The 23,787-nt window shown below is 42.1% G+C and overlaps 1 protein-coding gene and 1 long non-coding RNA gene across 8 annotated transcripts in view; one reads left to right on the top strand and one right to left on the bottom strand.

Moving 5' to 3' along the window:
* DNAH6 (dynein axonemal heavy chain 6) overlaps positions 1–23,787 on the top strand; it is a 257,763-nt gene that overhangs the window by 162,312 nt on the left and 71,664 nt on the right. For all 4 annotated transcript variants that reach the window (XM_070573711.1, XM_070573712.1, XM_070573714.1 and 1 more), the window contains exons 48-60: positions 1,667–1,807; positions 3,226–3,468; positions 5,082–5,249; positions 5,726–5,961; positions 7,113–7,374; positions 8,733–8,856; positions 9,370–9,566; positions 10,520–10,723; positions 11,428–11,553; positions 14,210–14,374; positions 16,672–16,739; positions 17,355–17,535; positions 20,279–20,458. In XM_070573711.1, the coding sequence (XP_070429812.1) occupies positions 1,667–1,807; positions 3,226–3,468; positions 5,082–5,249; positions 5,726–5,961; positions 7,113–7,374; positions 8,733–8,856; positions 9,370–9,566; positions 10,520–10,723; positions 11,428–11,553; positions 14,210–14,374; positions 16,672–16,739; positions 17,355–17,535; positions 20,279–20,458 (2,295 nt within the window). The remainder of the gene's footprint in view (positions 1–1,666; positions 1,808–3,225; positions 3,469–5,081; positions 5,250–5,725; positions 5,962–7,112; positions 7,375–8,732; positions 8,857–9,369; positions 9,567–10,519; positions 10,724–11,427; positions 11,554–14,209; positions 14,375–16,671; positions 16,740–17,354; positions 17,536–20,278; positions 20,459–23,787) is intronic.
* Positions 1–23,787, bottom strand: part of LOC139075716 (uncharacterized) — a 62,239-nt gene that overhangs the window by 28,911 nt on the left and 9,541 nt on the right. The window lies entirely within an intron of this gene.

The raw sequence follows: 23,787 nt of genomic DNA, 5'->3' as shown, positions 1-23,787 counted from the left end.
TTCAAACATTTTTCTCCCATTCAGTAGGCTGCCTTTTCATTTTGTTGATGGTTTCTTTTGCTGTGCAGAAGCTTTTTAGTACGATGTAGTCCCAATTACAGGTTTTTGCTTTTGTTGCCTGTGTTTTTGGTGTCAGATTCAAAAAATAATTGCCAAGACCTATGACAAGGAGCTTACCACTGTGTTTTCTTCTAGGAGTTTTATGGTGTCAGGTCTTGTGTTCAAGTCTTTAATCCATTTTGAGTTAATTTTTGTGTATGGTGTAAGATAGTGGTCAAGTTTCATTCTTTTGCATGTGACTGTCCAGTTTTCCCAACACCATTTATTGAAGATACTATCCTCTCCCCATTGTATATTCTTAGCTCCTTTGTTGCAAATTAATTGACCATATATGTGTGGTTTTATTTCTGGGCTCTCTGTTCCATTGATCTATGTGTCTACTTTTATGCCAACCATACTGTTTTAATTACTATAGCTTTGTAATATAGTTTGAAATCAGGGAGTGTGATGCATCTAGCTTTTTTCTTCTTTCTCAAGATTGCTTTGGCTATTTGGGGTTTTTTGGTGCTTCCATACAAACTTTAGGATTATTTATTCCTTTTCTTTGAAAAATGCCATTGGAATCTTGATCCGGATTGCATTGAATCTGTAGATTGTTTTGGACAGTATGGACATTTTAACGATATTGATTCTTCCAAACCATGGGCACAGAATATCTTTCCATTTATTTGTGTATTCTTCAATTTCTTTCATTAATGTCTTACAATTTTTAATATACAGGTCTTTCACCTCCTTGGTTAAATTTATTCCCAGATATTTTATTCTTCTTCTTTTTTTCTTTTTTTTGGTGAGGAACATTGGCCCTGAGCTAACATCTGTGACAATCTTCCTCTGTTTTCTATGTGGGACACTGCCACAGCATGGCTTGAGGAGTGGTGCTAGGTCCATGCCCAGGATCTGAACCTATGAGCCCTGGGCTGCCAAAGCAGAGCACATGAATTTAACCACTACACCACTGGGCTGGCCCTGATATTTTATTCTTTTTGATGCAATTGTAAATGGGATTGTTTTCTTTATTTGTCTTTCTGATAGTTCACTGTTGGTGTATAGAAATGCAATAGATTTTTGTGTATTGATTTTGTATCCTGCAACTTTATTAAATTTATTAGTTCTAACAGTTTTTTGATGGAGTCTTCAAGATTTTCTATATGTGATATATGTCATCTACCAATAGTGACAGTTTTACATCTTCCTTTACAATTTGGATGCCTTTTATTTCTTTTTCTTGCCTAATTGTTCTGGCTAGGACTTCCAATACTATGTTGAATAAAAATGGTGAGAATGGGCATCCTTGTCTTGTTCCTGATCTTAGAGGAAATGCTTTCTGCTTTTCACCATTGAATATGATGTTAGCTGAGGGCTTGTCATATATGGTCATTATTATGTTAAGGTATGTTCCTTCTGTACCCACTTTGTTGAGAGTTTTTGTCATAGTTTTTGTCATAACTTGTTGAATTTTGTCAAATGTTTTCTCTGCATCTATTGAGATGATCATACGATTTTTATCCTTCATTTTGTTAACGTGGTTTATCACATTGACTGATTCGCAGATGTTGAACCATGCTTCACCCTTATTTTAAATTGAAATATACCTTTTTTCTATCAGGTATTTCAATACTTTATCAGCAAAGTCCGTCAGAAGCTGCACATTGTCCTCTGCATGAGCCCTGTTGGGGAGGCCTTTCGATCCCGATGCCGGATGTTTCCATCCCTTGTGAACTGCTGCACCATTGATTGGTTTGTCCAGGTTGGTGACATTCCAGGCTATCTCTTTGAGAAGTTAGACTTGCTTTATTTTTAAAGGGGTAACACATCATCCAAGAATAACTCAAGGGTACTTGCATTAGCTTTAAAGTCTGCTGGGAATTTACTCATATATAAAGGATGATAAAATAATCATGAAACAAAGGCAAAACAGAATTTATAAAGGAAGAGGAGACTATTGAATTTAGCAGTGTAGAAGTTATCAGTGATCTTGACAAGAGCTGTTTCAGTGAAGCGATGGGGGAGAAGGTTCAAGAGAGAAAAGGGGAGAGGAATCAGAGACAGTGAGTATAGTCAACTCTTTCAAGGAGTTTTGCCCCAAAGGAACACTGAGAGATAGGTAATAACTGGAGAGATATGTGCGGTCAAGAGGGAAGTATTTTTAAGTGGGAAACACAAATGGCATATGTGTGTGTGCTAATGGAAATGGTCCATAAAAGAGAAGTATATGGATAGTGCAGCAGACAGATTAAGCGTTGTTGGACCAATATCATTGAATAGGCAAGAAGAGATGGAATCAAGGCATCACTGAAAGGGCTGACCTGGGCAGGGAGCATGCACAGCTTACCCTAGAGTAACAGGAGGGAAGGCTGAGTATATCAGCATAGATGCAGGTAGATGGGAAGATGTGGGGATGAGAGCTCACTGAATTTCTGTTTTCATTGCTTCTATTTCTTTTTTTAGTGATGTGGGAAGCAAAATCATCAGCTGAGAATGAAGAGGAAAAAGGAAGTGCTAGCAGTCTGAGGAAGTAGAATAGGGTGTGAAATACTCACTTAGGAGAGTACAAAAGTGATGTATTAGAAAATGTAGAGACATTTCTGGGCTGCTGTAAGAACCCACTCAAGCCAGCTGTCATGAGTTTAAAGTGAGGCCAGTCAGCATGGTTGTGCATTTTTCTCCAGCCACGCTCAGCTACACAGTTGCAGGCATGGAGTAACAGAGATTTGCAGTTGACTAAGGTTCAGGTGAGCTCAAAGACACAAGAGAGGAACAAGGAAGCTGACATGAGCAAGACAGTAATTATAATAACGGACCTGAAATCCGAACTGCCTGGTAAACAGAGTGAGGTAAACAGATGCGGTTCTCATCATGTATGTGATTTTATTCATGGAATTATTCTAAAGACACTCAGTCATTTATTCATTCAGTCAACAAATGTTTATTGAACAACTTCTATGTGACAGACACTGTGCTGGGGATAACAAATGCAGACCCACACCCCTCTCTGATGAACACAGCCCTTCAGTCCATTAAACATCATAGACATGAGCAGAAGTTAACTATGTGAAAGAGTAGACAAGGCAAGGAAGAGTTCCAGACAAATCCATTTTTCTTAATTGTTAAATTATACATTATGGAAATGAGCAACAGATTTTCCAAATTATGTCTTCATTACAGTGGCCCAGAGAAGCACTTCTTTCTGTATCAAAGACATTTTTCTCAAATGTGGATGCTGGAAGTGAAGAGCTGAAAGAAAAGCTTTCCCTCATGTGTGTGAATGTTCACTTGAGTGTCTCCAATATGGCAGAACGCTATTACATGGAGCTCCGGAGACGATACTACACAACGCCCACCTCCCACTTGGAACTCATCAATCTCTACCTATCTATGCTGCATGAAAAAAGGAAGCAGTTGGTTTCAGTAAGTTTAATATTATCAATGAAAAACTTGGTTTTTTTTGCTTGAACTCAAAACTTTTGCCAGAATGAGTGGAAGATCTATGTGCCATCTTACATACCAGAGCCCTCTCCACCCTGACATGTGCTCTTGACAACCTACAATATGACAAAAAAGTGTCTCCTGTTGTCGGTCCAGAGGCCTTCCTCTTCCTTGATATTTATATTTGTCTTCTATTATTTACATAAGTGTCCTTGACTCAATAGAATGCTATGGACATTGCAACAGCATCAAAGTTAAGTAGAGAACTAGTCATCTCTGCAGTATTTAATAAGAAGGAAAACTTTCTGTTAAGCAATAGAGATGGGATTTGGTGGTCTAACATGTGTCAATGGTTCCCATTGAGGACAAGGACCCCGGTGTCAGCCAGACTATGTACAACCTATGCTCCACTTCTTTCTTGATGCACAACCTTCAGCACATTTTGTAACTTCTCTAAGTCTTAGTAGAAAATGAGGTTTAAAATATTTATATCTGGGGCCAGCCTGGTGGCGCAGTGGTTGAGTTTGCACACTCCACTTCAGCAACCCGGGTTTCACCAGTTCACAGCCGGGGCACAGACCTATGCACCACTTATCAAGCCATGCTGTAGCAGGCATCCCACATATAAAGTAGAGGAAGATGGGCACAGATGTTAGCTCAGGGCCAATCTTCCTCAGCAAAAAGAGGAGGATTGGCAGCAGATATTAGCTCAGGGCAAATCTTTCTCAAAAGAAAACAAACAAACAAACAAAATATTTCTATCTATCTCTTGGATTGTTGTGGTATTTAAATATGATACTGTTTGTGAAATGCTTGGAACAGATCTGATGCATATGAAGTGCTCAGAAAATACTGGCTGCCATCATCATCCTCCTCCTCATCAAGCTATTAACACGATGACCTAAAACTTTCAATATTTTAAACACAGTAAAGATGGAAGTATTTAGCATTTAGATATTTTTAATCTTTTTCTGAGGATTTTTACCTGGTAAATAAATACATGCTTTGTAAAATAACTTGACAAATATTTTGACTGCCAATTTGAACCAAGCTTTCTGACTCACCTTCAAAACACAGTTACTCCCAGATGCCTCCTCTACCACATACCACCCCATGCCCCTAGTCAAGAGTTTCCCTCCACTGGGAAGTAGGGTTCAGGTCCATCAACCAGAGCTGAGTACCCAGGACACTGTCTCCCTGGGGCTTCTCAGCCCTGCTGACCCATCTTGAGGAAACAAGTTCCCAGAGCCGTGGCCTCCAGGAATTCCTATCTGAACTTGTCCCTCATTCTTTCAACATGCTACCAAGCTACCACAGGGAATAAAAATAATACAATGTGGGCCCTCCGTGAGCCCACAGTCCAATTATGTCCCACTGCTGTGGCCAGGGGGCATGGATCCAAGCCCACCGTGGTCAATCTCATGGCCATTTCCTAGAGTTCTGTTACCTGAAGATTTCTGCACATTCACAATTTTAAGTATTATAAACTGATTTACCAATTCTGTAGATGTAAAATTCTAGTACATGAGTAAGAGATGTCAATAAACTTATAGTGTATAATACTCATTAAAATAGATATTTTCATTGTCATCTAGGCATGTGACCGGGTGAAGAATGGTCTCACCAAGCTGTTAGAAACCAACGTACTAGTAGATAAAATGAAATTGGATCTTTCAGCTTTGGAACCCGTCCTTTTGACAAAATCACAAGATGTTGAAGCCCTGATGGACAAATTGGCGGTGGATCAAGAAAATGCTGATCAGGTACGCTGCATTACCTGACATTCTGGGTGAGAAGGCTTCCATCATCAACTGATCACTTAGATGTAATGACGTATGATTGGGTTCTATGTCATTCAAACAATTAAGTAATAGATGGATTTATCAATGCTTTTAAGTTGTAAACAGTCTCCCTTCAGTAAGTCAGCCTGGTTTTCTCCCTGAGAATGAGTGAACCCAATGAGTGGGACAGAGAGAGTTGTGAGAAAAGTACCACGCACAAATATAAAGCAGCTACTCTTCCCCTAAGAAGAACTGTTTCTTCTAATGAGTTTGTCTCCATTATTCTATCAACATAGCATGAGATGGACAAAGGATAGCATAAAATGTAATATGGCTAATCCTCTTTCATCATCGTTCTAATCCAACGGGGCAAATATGACTCATTATTATTGGCTTTGCTTTTAAACATTGAAATTCAAATATTGAGACCACCTAAGCAGTCGTATTTCAATGGTTAGGTCCGTCACGTTGTGCAAGAAGAGGAAGCAATAGCAAAAGTGAAAGCTGAAGAAACCCAAGCAATAGCTGATGATGCTCAAAGAGACCTTGAAGAGGCTCTGCCTGCACTCGATGCTGCTAATAAAGCCCTGGATTCCTTAGATAAAGCAGACATATCTGAAATCAGAGTCTTTACAAAGCCCCCAGATCTGGTCATGACGGTTATGGAAGCAATTTCCATCCTCTTGAATGCCAAGTGAGTAGTTCAGAATCATATATCACCAAAATGCCTGGTGGAATTCCTTTGCTGCTTTTCTCTATTTTCATTTATGTTTTCATTCTCTTCTCCACCCTCTCATTGATCCGGTCAGTCATTCAACAAACTGATTCAACAAGCATTTTTTTGAACATCTAGTTTGTGCTAGATGATGGAAGATATCAAGTTCTTCCCTACAAGGCACTTACAGTATACTGGGGAGACAGATATGAAAAATGATAATTTTAAGGCATGCGAGAGTTGCATAATATTAGAAGTTCCGAGAACAGAGTGCTCCTAGGAGGTGTGAGCAGATTTCTCTGGAGATGATGTTCAGGTGAAGAGGGACCATGGGGAGAACTCAGAGACCTTTGATGCTCATGGAAGGGAATGGGGCTGGGTGGGATGGCAGTGACTGCATCATGAAAGCTCTTGTATGCTGTGCTAAGCAGTTCAGGTTTCATCTTGGTGATATGTTGTTTTCAAACTTTCTTTAGTAATACAATCTTTTCTTCAATAAAAAAATTATAAGAAAAGTTTTTATGTAAAACAACTCAGAGCAAGGGTGGAGGGCCCAGAGCACCCCCCTGCCAGGCTTCCCTAAGACCCTTCGGCCAGCACCTCAGTGGGGCCTGGGGGCTCTGCAAAGCACAGATGGAGAGCCCCGGCCCGAGGGGATTGAGAGCCGCTGCACAGTTTTGACCTAATTGGATTCTCGTTTGAGAAAGTCCAACTTGGAAAAGTTCACAGGGGCAAGGCTGACTGAGAGACGTAAAGCCAGTTAGAAGGTAATTGTGGTGTCCTGGCAAGAGATTTTAAGGATTTAAACTAAGGCACAGGGGGTAAAAATGAGAGTGCCTGGGGCATTTTAAAAATAAAACTATTATTTCTATAACAGCTTACATTACTAAAACTTGATGATTTTATAATTCTTTCTCTACCAAAACCGGGTTGTATGGAACATTAGTCATCCAATTACCTGTCTCCCCATGAATTGTGATGCACATAACTGCCAATTACTGGGATTATGGTATTGAGATGAAAACTACCCGCTTATTGGAATAATTTCTCAGTGTTCTCAGAGGAAGACATTTCTTTTGTTCCTCTATTATTTTATTACAATGCTATTAACTTTCATGTCTGTCTTTCAGGCCTGATTGGCCAACAGCAAAGCAACTTCTTGGTGACTCTAACTTTCTAAGAAGACTTTTAGAATATGATAAGGAAAACATAAAGCCTCAAATCCTGGCAAAGCTTCAAAAGTATATTAATAATCCTGATTTCGTGCCTGAAAAAGTAGAGAAAGTGTCCAAAGCATGTAAATCCATGTGCATGTGGGTGAGAGCAATGGACTTGTACTCTCGGGTAGTCAAAGAAGTCGAACCAAAGAGACAGAAACTCCGGGCTGCACAGGTACATCATCTGCGTTGTGCTGTTTTACAGTGAAGGCCACGATCATTAACATTCAGCCTCCCTTTATAACACTGCTGTGACCCAAGCAACGTACATCATAACAGTGCTCTTGAAAATTAGCTTTTGTTTTAAAAAACAGCTGGCAAAGGTTAGTTTTTCAGAAACGACCTCTAAAATCAGCCCTCTTCCAACATAAAAGGAAAATGAATCCTTAATATATTTATACCATCAGGCCTATGGGTTATTTTGTTTTGTTTTGTTTTGTTTTTGAGGAAGATTAGCCCTGAGCTAAACATCTGCCACCAATCCTCCTCTTTTTGCTGAGGAAGGCTGGCCCTGAGCTCACATCTGTGCCCATCTTCCTCTGCTTTATATGTGGGATGCCTGCCACAGCATGGTTGCCAAGCGGTGCCACGTCCACACTGACAAATCCTGGGCCACCAAAGCAGAACGTGCGCACTTAACCACTGTGGCACCGGGCTGGCCCCCAGGCCTATGGTATTTTTGAGGCGCCTTTTACCTCTAGCATCTGATGCTCTTATATGTCTGTTTGTTAAATACTCCCACGCTTGATGGTGTCATCCAACGTTCTAAAACCAGCTTAACCCACAATCAGATCTGATGTCCCAAGCAGAACAAAGAATGATCAGTTAGTGAAGCAGGTTACCAAAAGAGCCATGGCTATAGAGCAGGGGTCGGCGGACCTTTTCTGTAAAGATCCAGAGAGTAAATATTTTAAGCTTTGCTGGCTATGTGGTCTCTGTTGCAATTACTCAACTCTGCCGTTACTGCACAAAAACAGCCATCACCAATACATCCATGAATAAACATGGCTGTGTTCCCATATAACTTTACTTATGGACACTGGAATTCCAATTTCATATCTTATGTGTCATGAAATATTATTCTTCTGGTTTTTCCCCAACCATTTAAAAATGTAAAACTATTCTTAACTCAATAGCTGTACAGAAGTAGGCAGCAGGCTGCATATGGACTCTAGAGAACTAGTTAGGAAATATTAGTTTTTACTATTGCATGAATATTTAATTTGTTTCATCATCTAAAGTTAATAATCCATTGTAGTAACCAATTCATCCCAAATGCTTGCCACATCTGTTTCTCTCTTCCTTCTGTGATTTATTTTGCTGGACTTTGTTTTTGTTTTGTTTTGTTCTGTTTGCTTCTGCTCTTATATTTTTACTCTATTTTATGTTTGCTTTAACTTTGTATATTATATCAAAATCTTTTAGGACATGAAAAAGAGAACATAAATGCTTTTTTTCTAGAAAATCTATTATAAATGGAAAAATTTAACCTTTTCTGGGCCTATTCTTAAATATTTACTTGATTTTTATTAGGCTGAACTTGATATTACTATGGCTACTCTGAAAGAAAAGCAAGCATTACTAAAAAACGTGGAAGGTCAAATACAGGCCTTACAAGATGAATATGACAAAGGTGTGAATGAGAAAGAAAGTCTGGGTAAGTAACTCATAAGACTTATGTTGGTCATGAAATGCCTTATTTTCAAAAGTAGGAGTTTTCAGGCAGCCAGATCTCAGCTGCTGTCCAATGTGTAGGGCATATTTCCATTAGATGACTGCATTAGCCTTCTGGTATAAAATTAGAAGAACTGCATATTGTATACATTCAACTTCTATACCTGAATAAGGCTTGTTGGAGCATGTTGCATTATAACACAAAATAGCATATGGATTTGATCCAGAAAATAAATACTACAGGGGCATGGAAAGAACACCATCTTCAGCAAGAGTAATGGAGTATCAAAAAGGAGCTTTTTGCATGGAAGAGGCAAACTTGGACTTGGTTCTGAAATAGGAAATAATGCTGACCTGCTGTGAGCTATCATAGAGATGTATTGACATCATTAGCTAAGTAATGCTAATTCCACTATAAACTGAAGTAGGTGAATAAACTTCTTATATTTTAGGCAATTATGGAATAACATAACCTGATTTTCTTAAAATTGTCCAGCCAAGACTATGGCCCTAACGAAAGCACGTCTGGTGCGTGCTGGAAAGCTGACAGCTGCGCTAGGAGATGAGCAAGTTCGATGGGAAGAAAGCATCCAGAAATCCCATGAGGAAATAGGAAATATCGTTGGGAATGTGTTCATAGCAGCAGCTTGTGTCGCCTATTATGGGGCCTTCACAGCCCAGTACAGGCAGTCGGTGAGTAAATTGCTTTCTATAAGGACTGGTGAGAAGCAGCTGAAACTGTGGTGGGAGGACAGGGGAATGACATTCTTCTGAGTATAGAGGGAGAGGTTCTCCATGATGGAAACTTACTTAAACATTCCACAGCCCGCCACCTCCCCCGTCAGCCAGCGACAGTCTACCCTAGGCTTCCCTTACCACATTCCTCCCTTTCCTTTGCTGCCTTAGAAAGTTATTCACCACTTTCCTACACAGCACAAGAACCTGGGGGAAGAAAAAGGGACAGGGAGTCCCCCACCCTTATGATCAGAAATGACATCTAAAGTCAGCCGAGACAAAGTGTTCTGAATTGGTGAGACTGCTACAAAGGGCTGGGCAATGAGAAGGTGCAGGAAACTAAATTATTTGGAGAGATTTTTCAAGCCATTTTTATGAAATGCCTTCCTAAAAGTGTTTCGCCCTTGTCCTTGAGTTATAAACCCTAGTTAGTATAGGACTCATATAGACTCTACAGGAGCTCAGGGGTCATGATGTGCCAGAGTTGCTCTTGCGGGACGGACAGTTCTGTGTTATGCATGACTGTACCACTCATTGAAGGAGTAAGATGCTATCATCCCTCTGCCCCGCCTACTAATTGCTAGTAGGACCCACAGTCATTGTGATAACCTGAAACTTCTCCATGTGCTTCCAGACTCTCCCAGGAGGGGTAATATACCCCTGGTTGAAGACTACTGTGACAGCCCTTGTCATTTACACATGAGAAAACTGAGGTCCAGACAGGGGCTCTAACATGTCCAAAGCCACAGCTAGTTAATAGTATAGTTTCAGTCCGCTTCCTGTGTCTCGTGTTCTGATGCCAGAATGCCTATGAAGACCGGTAGGACTTGTTCCTAACCCAACATTTTGTGTGTATCCTCATTTACTGAGTGCTCCTGAGCCTAAAAAAGTAAGCTTTCCTCCTTCTACAGCTTATAGAGTGTTGGATCCAGGACTGTCAGTCTCTGGAGATCCCAATCGATCCTGCCTTCAGTCTCATTAACATTCTTGGCGATCCCTACGAAATACGGCAGTGGAACACTGATGGGCTGCCCCGTGACATGATATCAACGGAAAATGGCATTTTGGTTACTCAAGGGAGACGGTGGCCTTTGATGATTGATCCCCAAGATCAGGTGTGTAACTAATGCTTCAGTTAAAGAGCAGCCTATTAACTCTGCCTAATATTGTGCTATTATAAATTGTCAAAGTGGACTTTCACATCTTGTAAGACCCTAGGGATGTCGACCTAGAAGGGAGTTTAGAAGTCTTCTAGACCGGGTCCCTCATTTGGTGGAGGTGGAAAGTAGAAAGGGAAGAGTCCAGGTGCTCTGCATACTTGATTTGGATTGGTTTGGTTTAGGGGTTGACCATTCGTTCCCTGTTTTCTGTGGGAGCAGAAATTCATTCCTGTACAGTCCTTGTTCCTAAAAGGTCTGAGGAGTCAGCATGAAGTCACAGTATGACGAATTTGAGGGCAAGCCTGCCTGGAATTTACAGAATCCCGTCTTACACCTCCTAAGTCCATGGATCAGACTGTGCTAAATGGGGTTTAGAAAAGGCAGCCGTTGTGAAAGCAAAGCAGACAAGCTTGAAGACCTGAAACACGGGCTTTTTCCCTAGATGGGTCTTGTCTTCATTTGTTCCAAATTTGAATAAAGGAAGAATTCCAAACTTTGGGTTTAAAAAGTGGTTTTATTTGCTGCGAGTGGTATTTTTATTTTATCTTTCAAAACTGTTTCTAAATTGAACAAAATTTCTAAACCTCACTCTAAAAACTTTCACTTTCTGGCCATTTCTAAAACTCTAAAGCAGATGTGCTCTGTGCTTTCTTATACAGGCAAACCGCTGGATAAGGAACAAGGAAAGCAAAAGTGGGTTAAAGATCATTAAGCTTACAGATAGTAATTTCTTACGCACACTTGAAAATTCGATCCGACTTGGTTTACCTGTCTTACTGGAAGAGGTTTGCATTTCACTTTTCTTTTCTCGTGTTAGTTCCCAACTTTAAGATCATCTCCGGAATCCTATACAGGCCATATCTGTATCATGCTAAAGACACCAGTCAGCTCCATTTTCAAATTGGTCAAACCAATTGCTTTGTTCCTTGAACAATACACTCTGATATGGGGAGCAATCTGTTGATTGCACGAACTTTCCTGTTTCCAGACATTGTTTTGGTGTTGAGTGGGATGGGCTCTGTTTTCTGACACTGCTGATGCTCAGGCCTCATCATGGCTCTTGATGGTTAGCAGTAGTGCCATCAGGGACTGTCTACACACGCTAACGATGCGAAACCAGTAAAACACTCCAGTGGGTATAAATATTATTTGCTACTTAAACATAAGGTCAGAATTAGATTAAGTGATGTGATAAAAATGAACTTTTGGGTTTTTTTTTTTTTTTAATGTGTTGGTTGAGTCTAAGTGCTCCATTTCTTCAGAATCACTCCAAGAGTGGATGTTTTTGAAGTTATTCATTCATTCAACACACATTCATTGAGAATCAACGGCAAACAATACAGATGTGGTTCTTGCCCTCAATAACTTACAGTCTAGTTGGGGACAGAGACAGTAAAGGGAGAAAGGAGAGAGGAAACGAGAGGGAAGGGAAGAAGAGAACTTGTGGCAAAGGCTTTGAAGGAACAAGCCCAGTGGCAGCATAGCCAATAGCAGGGTTGAGGGACTAATGTAGCTGCATTGCAACATTTGAGCTGTGACCTATAAGATGAGCTCAGCCACGTGAAGAGCTCAGAGAGAAGGGCTTCCCAGGCAAAGGGAATAGGATGCGCAAAGGCCTTGGGCACAAAAGAGATTGGTGAATAACTGTGGTTCTTTCCCTAATTTACCATTCTATTTGTGTAAGAGAACAGTGAGTAAGCAAAAGCCTGGGCTGTAAGCTGAGTCTCAGTTTAACCATGCCTAGAAGAATCTCTGCTTCAGCAGAGTGGCAAGAAGCCCAAAAAGAGCATTGTCATGGGGCAGCTGAGCTGCAGCACTGGCATGGTGTCTGGAATAGTAAGTAATATTAGCACTAGCTACCATTTATTGAGTGCTCACTACATGCCAGACTGTTCTTGGATTTTACATATGTTAACTCTTTAATCCTCACTGCAACCCTACAAGGTAGTTACTACTATTATCCCACTTTACCAATGAGAACACTGAGGCACAGAAAGGTTAAATAAACAGTCTGAGCAGCTTTGACTGTCTAGAAAGTCCACAGCAAGTTACCACACTCCCAAGTCGAGCTACAAAGAACACAAGAAGCCTCCATGTGTGGCTTCTGGCCTTGACCAACACAGGTAAGGTTCTGTAATGGGCCCTGGGCCCTCATTCAAACTCTGAAGTTACAGGAGAGGGTGAGGTCTCCCAAAATCTTTGGCACAGTCATGTTAGCCTGGAACTAGATTCTTAAACCCCTGATTACTTCACGGCATGGGAGGTTCTGAGAGAATTTCTTCTCTCGTGGCAGGGGACAAAAGGCTTTCCATGATAGTCTGCCCCTGGACAGCAGAGCCTTTTAACTGAAGCTGAGTGCTCTTCAGATGGGGGTGGACCCCTGGTCAGGGTCCCAGCCAGGAACAGGGCACTCTGACCCGCCTTCCTGCTTTCTGTGACTTGCAGTCATTAGCGTTAGAGACGTAGCCGCTTTCTACATTTGTAGGGTGATATTTTCACACTTTGTCTCCAGCCATTCATAGGTGTGAAATTGAATGAGTTGATCTCTATCAGCATTTTTTAATGAAGTAGAATAGAATTTTAAAAACACAAAATTGTATCATGGGTAGTAAGGGAAATTTTATCTCAAACTTTCGTTTTATTTACAAGGTCAGTTACCATGTCATAATGTGAAATAGATTTGTTAACTATGGATTACAATCAAATTTTGACAGCTCCTGGGCCATGGGCCTCCATCCCATACCTACTGACATAAAGATGTTTGTCATGGGGTCTGTTGGCAATGTCTGCATGCACAAATTCTTACCAACAATCAGATTTGCTTTGAGGGGGAAAAAAAACTGTCATGTAGAATAGAGTTCCACAAACTTTTTCTGTAAAGAGCCAGATATTTGAGTTTTCTTAGCCCTCATACAGTCCCTGTAAAATATTCTCTGAACAAATGTCCTCTGAATAAATATTCTTCTTTGTTTTGGTTTTGGAGTTTTGTTTGTTTGCTTTTACAACCCTTTAAAAAGGTAAAAAGCATTCTTAGCTCAAGGGCCATAAAAAAAAGGCCACACAGGGCCAGAATTGGCCCGCAGGCTATAAATTGCCAAGTCCTGACTTAGAACAGCCATGAAAGTGAGCCGATCTTCATGTGCCTGGGCCTGTTGAGGGCCCACCCTCCAGTGACTCTCCTTTCCTAGCTTCTTTCTCATGGGGATGAATAGTGCACAAGATTAGTCTAAATAGATGTATTGCCTTCACATGTTCTTATTTCCTTAGACTATTGATAAGATAATCACTGGAAAATGTACACTGTTACAGGTAGTGAGAGGACATTAGGAAGTATCTAGAAGACCACGAAAAATTGCTCGTGCAAAATAAATTTTGAGAAGTTGATGCCATCTATCTTAACGGCTTGTTTTTCGTATTTTTTGTTTTGTTTTAATTTTTAAGCTTAGGGAAACCCTGGACCCAGCTCTGGAACCCATTCTTTTGAAACAGACTTTCATAAGTGGTGGACGACTGCTCATTCGCCTTGGAGACTCAGACATTGATTATGATAAAAACTTTAGGTTCTATATGACAACCAAACTGCCAAATCCCCACTACCTGCCTGAGGTATGAGCTGCTGGTCTGGAATTCCCAGCCTGAGTGGATTATTATGGGGTGATGTGTCTGTGAAGTTTGTGGGTTCCCACTGGAAGGGAACAACTCTCCCCCAGCTCTCTCTTGCCCCTTCGCAACTCCCTTCCTCCACCATCCCCCGCTCTCGCTTCTCTTCTGAGTCCTGACTCTGATTGCAGTAGACTTTCTGCTCACCATCTAATTGGAACTCAAACCCCTCCCCACTCAGTCCCCAGGCCACTGCCCTGTCTCACTACCCTGTGCACCTCATCAGCACTCTCACCATCTCCTTCCTGGTCCACAGCTGCTCCTCACAACACAGGGCACCACTGCCTTCTAATCATTCTCCCTCCGTCAGCACAAGACCATTTGTGCCCCTCTTATTGTGGCGGATAAATGAATCAGAGCTTAACTGAGAGTCTATGGGGGGGGAAGAAGGGGGAACCTGACAGTGTTTGTGCAATTGCCCACAGCATACAGCCCCAAATAAAGAGGTTACCTGCGTGGAAAACTCTGGTGACTGGCAACATTAGAGACTCATGATTCAAACATCCAATGTGTTCTGGGGGATGGGCATCTTGGCCCTTCCTCATGCTCTCAGACTATTTGTGAGAACTCTGTGAAACTATGTGAACCCCACTTCCATACTCATGTCCTTGAGCCACAACAGGATCCAGAAGAACCCCTACTCTTGTGCTGCAGAGCCCAAGGCAGCTGCAACAAAAATAAAGACGGCTGGGAGTCCTTTCTCCCTTCCTGCATACAGGGGCTCCAAGAGGCAATTCTACCCTGCAGCCCCTCAGGGCTGCCACAGCTCCAGACACAGCTGCTCACTCTGCAGGGTCTTCCAGGCCCAGCAGGCCTCCCCTTCTCTAATAGGGACCTCACAAATAGGGAAGGGACTTCACAAGTCAGAACTTCACTCCTCCACCCCCCACAAAAAAATCCTTGAATATACCATTCCAAATAGTGTCACGTTCGTTTTAGTTGCTGAATTTCTCATAGCTTCCTGTCTTCTCTAGACGCGTTCCTGTTGGGTGAAATTGACACACTTCTTGAATAAGACTGACAGCCTAGGTCAGAGTTTTCCTTGTCAGCCTCCAGAGGTTTAATTACACAGCCACTGCCGGAGCTCATTTCCCAAGTTCCACTATAGAGATTAGAAAAATGACCAATGTGCCGACTTACGATCTTCGATTTCTCACTTATTTAACTTTTAGCGGGGAGCAGCGCACACCCTACCCAACCTGAGCTCTGTGACTGTGGCTACATTATTCCATTTCCTGGATCCTCAAGTCAATCAACCACAAGGCGGACATAAAGCCCACTTCAAAGATTTACTGTGAAAATTAAATAAGAATAACATATGGAAAATACATGACATTCAAATACTCTTATTATATTTATTTTTTTTGCTGTAGACATGCATATCAATAATGTCATAATATTATGCTATAGCAACAATTTTTCATAAAAGTGCTATGATGAGAAAAATATGTTTTTCATATTTTTCACTATTTATTTATCACTATTATCAATAATAGCTCTTTTTAACAAGGACAAACTATGTACAAGTCACTGTAACTAAGTGATTTTATTACCTCATTTAGTCTTCACAAATACCCCATGAGTTGCTACTATTATTATCTCAATTTTTTTTTCTTTTAAAGATTTTATTTTTTTCCTTTTTCTCCCCAAAGCCCCCTGGTACATAGTTGTATATCTTCGTTGTGGGTCCTTCTAGTTGTGGCATGTGGGACGCTGCCTCAGCGTGGTTTGATGAGCAGTGCCATGTCTGCGCCCAGGATTCAAACCAACAAATCGCTGGGCCGCCTGCAACGGAGTGCGCGAACTGTACCACTCGGCCACGGGGCCAGCCCCTTATTATCTCAATTTTTAAATACCAAGAACTGAAGCGCAGAGTGGGTGAATGGCTTGTTCAACATCCTACATGCTCTATAGGGTGCAGCTGGAATTTGAACCCAAGCTGTTGACACTATAACCCTGTTTCTAACCCTTCACTGGCTTATCTTTCCCTAGAACACCATGTAGGATTCTAAAACTGTGGCATTTGAGGAACAAGAGTGTCACTCATATTGGCAGGAAAAATCATGCTAAGATTCTGTAAGACACAGTGTACTTGGTATGTGTTTGGATGGGGACTGTGTTCACAGTTAGAGCTGGGATACCTCCAGCAAGGTAATAATGAGCCGTGTTCTAATAAAGAAAGCACTTCTTATTTTATTAATCTGAGCTTGAGCATCTTTCTGTACTCTATGCTTCTCCTCTAGGTGTGCATTAAAGTTACCATCATCAATTTCACTGTAACCAAATCAGGCCTAGAGGATCAGTTGTTAAGGTAAAAAAAGTATGTGGGGGGGGGGGTGGAGGCAAAGGTTTCCTATTATTTTGTTTGGAAATTTTGACAAAGAAAAAGATCAGCTCCTGCAAACAGAGAGCTGGGAGCAAATTTTGAAAGGACAAGTGAGAGGGGACGTAAGTTCACATGTTAGACAGGGGTGGAGCTGGAGGTGAGGCCCCTTTTTTAGGTGCAATCAAGAATTGTTTCACGGAGGTGGTGGGATTTCAGAATCTCCCATGTCAGTAGGAAAAGAATGCTCCAGACACCATTTTCAGCTTGGCATAAGCAACCATTAGAGGCAGAAATTGAATTAGAGAACAAGCATTGAGCAGGTTTTCCTAAGAGAAGATGAGTAGAAGCTATGGGAACCATGGTAGGATGCAGGTCTCTGAAGAACAAGATGAAGAATCAGAACCAATATGTCTTTCAATGAATAGCCACTGTGTAAACCCAGCAGAAGAGGGGCCCTGTGCATGAGGATCTGGCTAGTGGCATTAGTACACAGCTAAGGAGTGTTCCGAATAAGGACAATGAGAAATGGGGCAAGAAAAATAGAAGTAACTTCAGGGCACTGACAAAGACATAATTTGGGTATTCAAACTTTGGTTCTAGTGATGTGGTGCGACTTGAGAAACCCGAGTTAGAAGAGCAAAGAAACAAGCTCATTGTGAGGATCAACACTGATAAAAACCAGCTGAAAGCCATCGAAGAGAAAATCCTGAGAATGCTCTTTACATCAGAAGGAAATATTCTGGACAATGAAGAACTTATTGACACACTCCAGGATTCAAAGGCAAGTAAAATATTTTTAATATTTATAAAATGTGTGTTACTTCAAAAATTACAACTACAGCCTTGGAGTTCCTGCAAAGTCTTTTAAAGCAAGAGTGGCGGCCACATCTGGGCCACCAGGGGCATACACAAGAGTGTGCCTGGCTAGCAGGGCCCCTTGCCAACCAAAGGAAGAGTGATAAACTGTAGACAACTGCTCCTCTTGTCTCGTCTGAGTTTTTTAAATGAAGCATGTAATGTAAAGACCCAGGACAAGATATAATTGAAAGGAACAATGATATACTCATATCAATGTCACCCCCTCTGGGAAGATTCCCTGGTATTCCCAGCTAGAATTAATCTCTTCTTGGAACACCTGTAGCACCTTATCTACCCTCTAATACAGCACTTGTCACTGTTTACCTTATGTCATAGTTATCCAATTACATGTCTTATCTCTTCTATTAGGTTGTTAAGTTCTACGCAACAGGAATCTGTCTTATAAATTAAGTGAGTCCTTGACTTTCCCCTTTGCTGGCTTAGGAATCCATTTTCCTGTGTCTGCTAAGTCATTACCTCTCTTCTGTCTGCTTTCTAGCTCTAGAAATTTTACTGATATTTCCTCTTCCATTCGTCCCATCTTTGTGGGTTTACACTACTTTTAAAAATCCCTTTACTATTGGGGCTGGCCCCGTGGCCGAGTGGTTAAGTTCGCGTGCTCCGCTGCAGGCGGCCCAGTGTTTCGTTAGTTCGAATCCCGGGCGCGGACATGGCACTGCTCATCAGACCACGCTGAGGCAGCGTCCCACATGCCACAACTAGAAGGACCCACAACGAAGAACATACAACTATGTACTGGGGGGCTTTGGGGAGAAAAAGGAAAAAATAAAATCTTTCAACAACAACAACAAAAAAAAAATCCCTTTACTATAATTTTACCATGGTTTCAGTAAAGAGTAGAGACAGACACATGTTCTGACTGCCATCTTTATCTGTAAGCTGGTTTCCGTTTGCAAGGCATTGTCTTGGAGACATCCTTTCTATAGGGTAGAGATAGGACTGATTCTCCTGGGCTTCATTTCCTGCCACTTCCTGCCTATAGTTTATACTCCTCTACCTTCCCAGAACCCTCATTTAAAAATACGTATCATATTCCCTAACCACTGCTAAAGCCATGAGTCTCTAGGTCACAATGTCTGTAAGTGGTCATTAGACTCAACCTCGGTTGAGTCTAATATTCTCTAGCCAAAAGAAGAAAATGGTCTGCTTTGCTTTCTCTTTAGCCCTGGATTCTTCGTTACCAGGGCCTTGTGTTCCCCAAGGAATAAAGGATTGTTTGCAAGTAGGTTTCCATTATCCAACTGCTCCCATATCCACTTCCTTTTTTCTGCTCATATGTAAAAGCTTTACTTGAAGTCAGTATTGAGATTGAAGTTCCCCACTCACCTCTACCCTTTCTTGCCCCCTCAGGCTCCTAAGGCATCAATACAGGGAGAGTCTGAGCCTTTGATTCCTGGACACAGCTTCCGCACTGAGTCCCTCCCTTCCCTTTCCTGGTGAGCTAGGGTGGACAGTCCAGACTCAGCCACTAGCCACTCTGCCTATTGAGCCCTTGAAATGTGGATAGTCTGAATTAAGGTGTGTTGTTAGTGTAAAATACACACCCAGATTTCAAAGACTTAATCCAAAAAAAAGTAAAAACATCTCAATAATTTTTATATCAATTATTTATTGATATATAGCAGCATATATTGGGTTAAATAAAATACTTTGTTAAAATTAATTTCACTTGTTTATTTTTAATAACCTTATAAAAGTTAGAATTATATATATGTCTCACATTATGTGTCTATTGGGCAGCGTGGGTCTAGGCAGAAACCTGATGGTCTCTGCAGCTCTCCCTTCAATAGGGCAAATATTGAACAGCAGTTCTCATAGCGATTTTTCATCATCTCTGCCCTAGACCCTCTGACTTTCTAGAGAAAAAGGATCTCCCAAACTATGACTATCCACAGCTGAAAAAAAAGTAGGGGCACATGGAAGGACAGGGACAGACAGCAATCTAGAGAGACTGAGAAGGGAGTCCTGGAAAGCCCATAGGCCAAAAGGCTCCCCAGAGCCACAAACCCAAAATACAGAAAACCAGAAGAATAGCAAGAGACCTTGAAAATGTCTCCAACTTCTTAGGTTTATAACCCTTCACAAACAACAGCTTCTATCCGCGGGTTTCCTTATGTCTACACCTGGGAATGCGAGGGAAAGAAAGAGGAGACTATTAGTCTTCCTTGTTATTCCAGAATGGGATGTGGTACCACTTCCTCCCAGCCTCTCTCTAGCCCCCTCTTTTGGGCAGTATCATCAGTGTCCCTTCTCCCTTCATAGCTTCCTTCCTTACGCGCGTACCCTGGGTCATTTTAGGACTGCTCACAAGGCAGTCAGGGAGCAACTGGGAGAGCTGTGTTAGTGTTTGCATTTCAGAAGTAAATCTGATTCCAGTCTCAGATAAGTACTGCTCCAATCTTTTCGGGCCTACTTGTACTGCCTGTTGCCATTTGCCCATTCCCCCTCTGGAAGGAAAGGAGGTCAGCTCAGTCAGAAGGTCAGTGAATCCTGAGACTCAGTCATTCTATCTGGGGACCCCCTCATGAGAATCACTAATTCATCATATCCTTGTTTCTTTCCTAGACCTAACTGGATATATTCCAAAAATCCTACCATTTATTTGAAACAGATCCAAAAGAACTTGTTTTCATATGTTTATTCAGATCACTTCTGGTGCCATTAAAACCAGGCTGAAGGAAGCAGAATCCACTGAACTGATGATAAACGTCGCTCGTGAGAAGTATCGTCCAGTCGCCACTCAAGGCTCTGTTATATACTTTGTTATTGCCAGCCTCTCCGAAATAGATCCTATGTATCAGTATTCACTAAAATATTTTAAACAGGTAAGTGTGGTGGTGGGTGGTGGTAGTGAACTTTCTCTCTTCGGCTTCCTTTTAAACCCTAATGAGTCACTTTTTGCCTCAGACAAGGCCCGAGTCTAGTTATCAGCTAAATCCTCCAGGAGTTTGGCTTCAGACTACGGTTCAAGAGTGGCCCCACTTGCCGCGCTTCCTAAAGACTCAAGTGCGCAGCATGTCCAGAACACTCTGTAGGGGAAGAAAAGAAAGCTTTTTTCCGAGTTTCATTTTCTCTTGGCTTCCTCGACTAACTAGCTTGCTGTTTCCTTCTTGCCTGCCCTTTTCTTTTCTTTTAAGAGTCACAGCTCCATGCTGTTTCTTTATACTTTCTCTGTAACAATCCAGCTTCCTCTCCACTCTTGGAGTTTTCTGTGTTGTAGCTCAAGTCTCTGACAGTACTGACCTTAAGCAAATTGGCTGCTGTATCTTTTTTTCCCAGAACTTTTTATATAACAGGCTATCCTCCCACCCCTGGCTTTTATTTAGAAGAATTGTACATGCCCTAGTCTCCTCTCCTTTGTCCCTTTCCTGCTTTCACTGTACTACTGTGAGACTTTCTTGTTTTACTTGTGTTCTCTCTTCTTGATCTCATCTTCACAGTTGAATTTCATCTAATCTCTCATGTGTAGGATATTTTCGCCCCTCATCCTCTTTGCAGCAGCATTCTATATCTCCCAAAAGCAAATTCAATGTCACCAAACTTTGGCAAGCAATGGTAATTAGCCTGAAGACGTCCAGGGGAGACAGTTTACAGCACTTATTACACAGCAAAACTGACCAAGCATCCTCGCTGGTCCCCTCTGCTCGCCTCCAGAGTTCCTCCCAGCTACCAGTGGCCTCCTCCTCCCAGCCCACCCCACACACAGCCTCTCTGGCTCAGTTTTCCCATCTACGGGCTCCTATTCCCCTCTTGTCTATACTGTTCCCTTTCCTGTGCAGAGCAGTTTAGCTCCCTCTCGCTTCTCTAAAGATCTGTGCTCACACTCATAACACAACTCAACAGACAAAGGCCTCTCCATATGCACCACTCACAATAGAAAACGGAGAACTGTAAACATATCCTCTTTGCCTGCAACACATCGTTATTTCCTATTGTAAACCTCTATACCTTTAGTCAATGCTGGCTTTCACACTGGAAGCCAGGCCAGCCTAGGCCGAGTGTTTTCAAAACACTGCTCCACATACATGGGGTCCTAAATGGATTTTGCCCATCAAACACAGTTCACACACCAAAGCCACTTCCACCCTGTCCCTGTTCTGTCTCTTGAGCCACATTTCCCACTCTCCTCTGCAACAGCCGAACTGATCCATTCACATTCCCTAGACTCACTGGATGCTTTTACCTTTTGTTTTTTGTTGGTTGGTTGGTTTTTACTTTTTCGGGCGTGGGGAAGAAAGATTAGCCCTGACAAGCAGTGCATAGATCCATGCCCAGGATCCAAACCAGTAAACCCCAGGCTGCTGAAGTGGAATGTGCAAACTCAACTGCCTCACCAGTGGGCCGGCCCCTGGATGCTTTTATCTTTATGACACTCCCTCTGTTTAGAATGCCCTCTCCCCCAGCTGAATTGCCATCTTGTCCAGTGAGAGAAGTCATCTCTCTTGCTGGGGCTGACGTCATCTGGAGGCTTGACTGGGCTAGATGTCCAAAATGGCTCACTCTCATGGCTGGGCTGTCAACAATGGCCTACAAGTGGCCTCTCTATGTGGCTTGGGCTTCTTACAACATGGCAGCTGGGTTCCAAGAGAGCACCTCCCCAAAGCAAATGTTCTAAGAAACCAAGATGGAAGCTGCGAGGCTTCTTCCGACCAAGCCTTGGATGTCATGCGTCATTGCTTCTGCTGCAGTCTCTTGGTCAAGTGGGTCACTGAGGCCAGCCCAGACTCGAGGGGAGGGGATTCAGACTCCACTTCCCAGTGAGGAGAGTAGCAAACGATTTGCCTCAGTCTTTTATCCAACACGTTCGATACGCCTCATATGGCACTTACACCACATTGCCGTGGTGCTGGGCTTTTCTCTCCTGCCAGAGTCTGGCCTCCCAGAAGGCAGGAATGAAGCCTCACCCATCCCTGTTTCCCCTCCTGGGTGCTTAGCACCAGAGAACACTTCATGAGTGTTTCACAAATGAAGAGGCTGTTTCTGCCTCTCCATAAAAAAGCTGTTGAAATATTCGAACAATTTTTATGACACTAGACTAAGTGTGGTTTTTCCTCTCAAGGTCTTGTTTAGTACTTTTGATGTGGTTATGGGCCCAGCAGCAATAGGAGCTGCAGGAGAGAACGGAAATGAAGAATTCAGAGAAATGAGGGGCGTGCTGTTCAGATGCACCTGGGCTCTCTCCCAACAAGGTCTGCACTTGCTTAGCGGCCTTTAAAAGCCATTTGTACTGAGGTCAAATCTCAGTTCCTAAAGGCAGGGTTTGCCGCCCTCACATCTCTGCTCCCTTCCTTTAGTTGGCAGTTATTAAACCAAGCAAAGTAAGGATTAGCAAATCCTTTAATTCTACCTAAATGACTTTAATAACACTTTTCTCATCCAAGGTTCTTAAATCTCCTTCAAGAAATAAAAATGAAGGGGCCGGCCCCTTGGCCGAGTGGTTAAGTTCACACACTCCGCTTCGGCAGCCCTGGGTTTCCGCAGTTCGGATCCTGGGCACAGACATGGCACCACTTATCAGGCCATGCTGAGGCGGTGTCCCACATGCCAGAAGTAGAAGGACCCACAACTAAGATATACAACTATGTACTGGGGGGATTTGGGGAGAAAAAAGAAAAAAAAAAGGAAGATTGGCAACAGTTGTTAGCTCAGGTGCCAATCTTTAAAAATAAAAAAAAATTTTTTAAAGAAATAAAAATGAAGATGCTCTGAAAATACCTTGGGCTGACAGAAAAAGGGATATAGGATGAATCATCAAAACACTGGACTTTTGCTGTTTGGAAGGGAGACTAGAAACCCAGGACATCCTCCACCAAACCCATTATAATTCCATTTGCACTGAAACTATTTAGGCTATGTCAAGATTCACCATGTTTTATACTGGCACCAAACTTTTCACATTTCACTGGACTTTAACCTCTCCTCTTCTTGTCAGGATGTTAAAGAAAGCTCAATCCTCTGTTCTTCTGAGTGTATTAAAGTAACAACTCCAGGACCCTTTGTCCACCAAACTTTGGGGAGAAAAACAAGGGCTCTCTGAAGTCTCTAAAATAAGTGTCTGCTTGCTCCAAGCCTCTTGACCCTTGGGGAATGGAGGCCTATCTTTCAGTGAGGAGACCGACACAGTCAGGCTCTTTCCCTTTCCACTCCATCGTGT

Source organism: Equus przewalskii, chromosome 14, assembly GCF_037783145.1.
Source record: "Equus przewalskii isolate Varuska chromosome 14, EquPr2, whole genome shotgun sequence".
Taxonomy (NCBI): Eukaryota; Metazoa; Chordata; class Mammalia; order Perissodactyla; family Equidae; genus Equus; species Equus przewalskii.
Note: the sequence above shows the minus strand (reverse complement) of the source record. Positions and strands in the feature narration are given on the sequence as shown.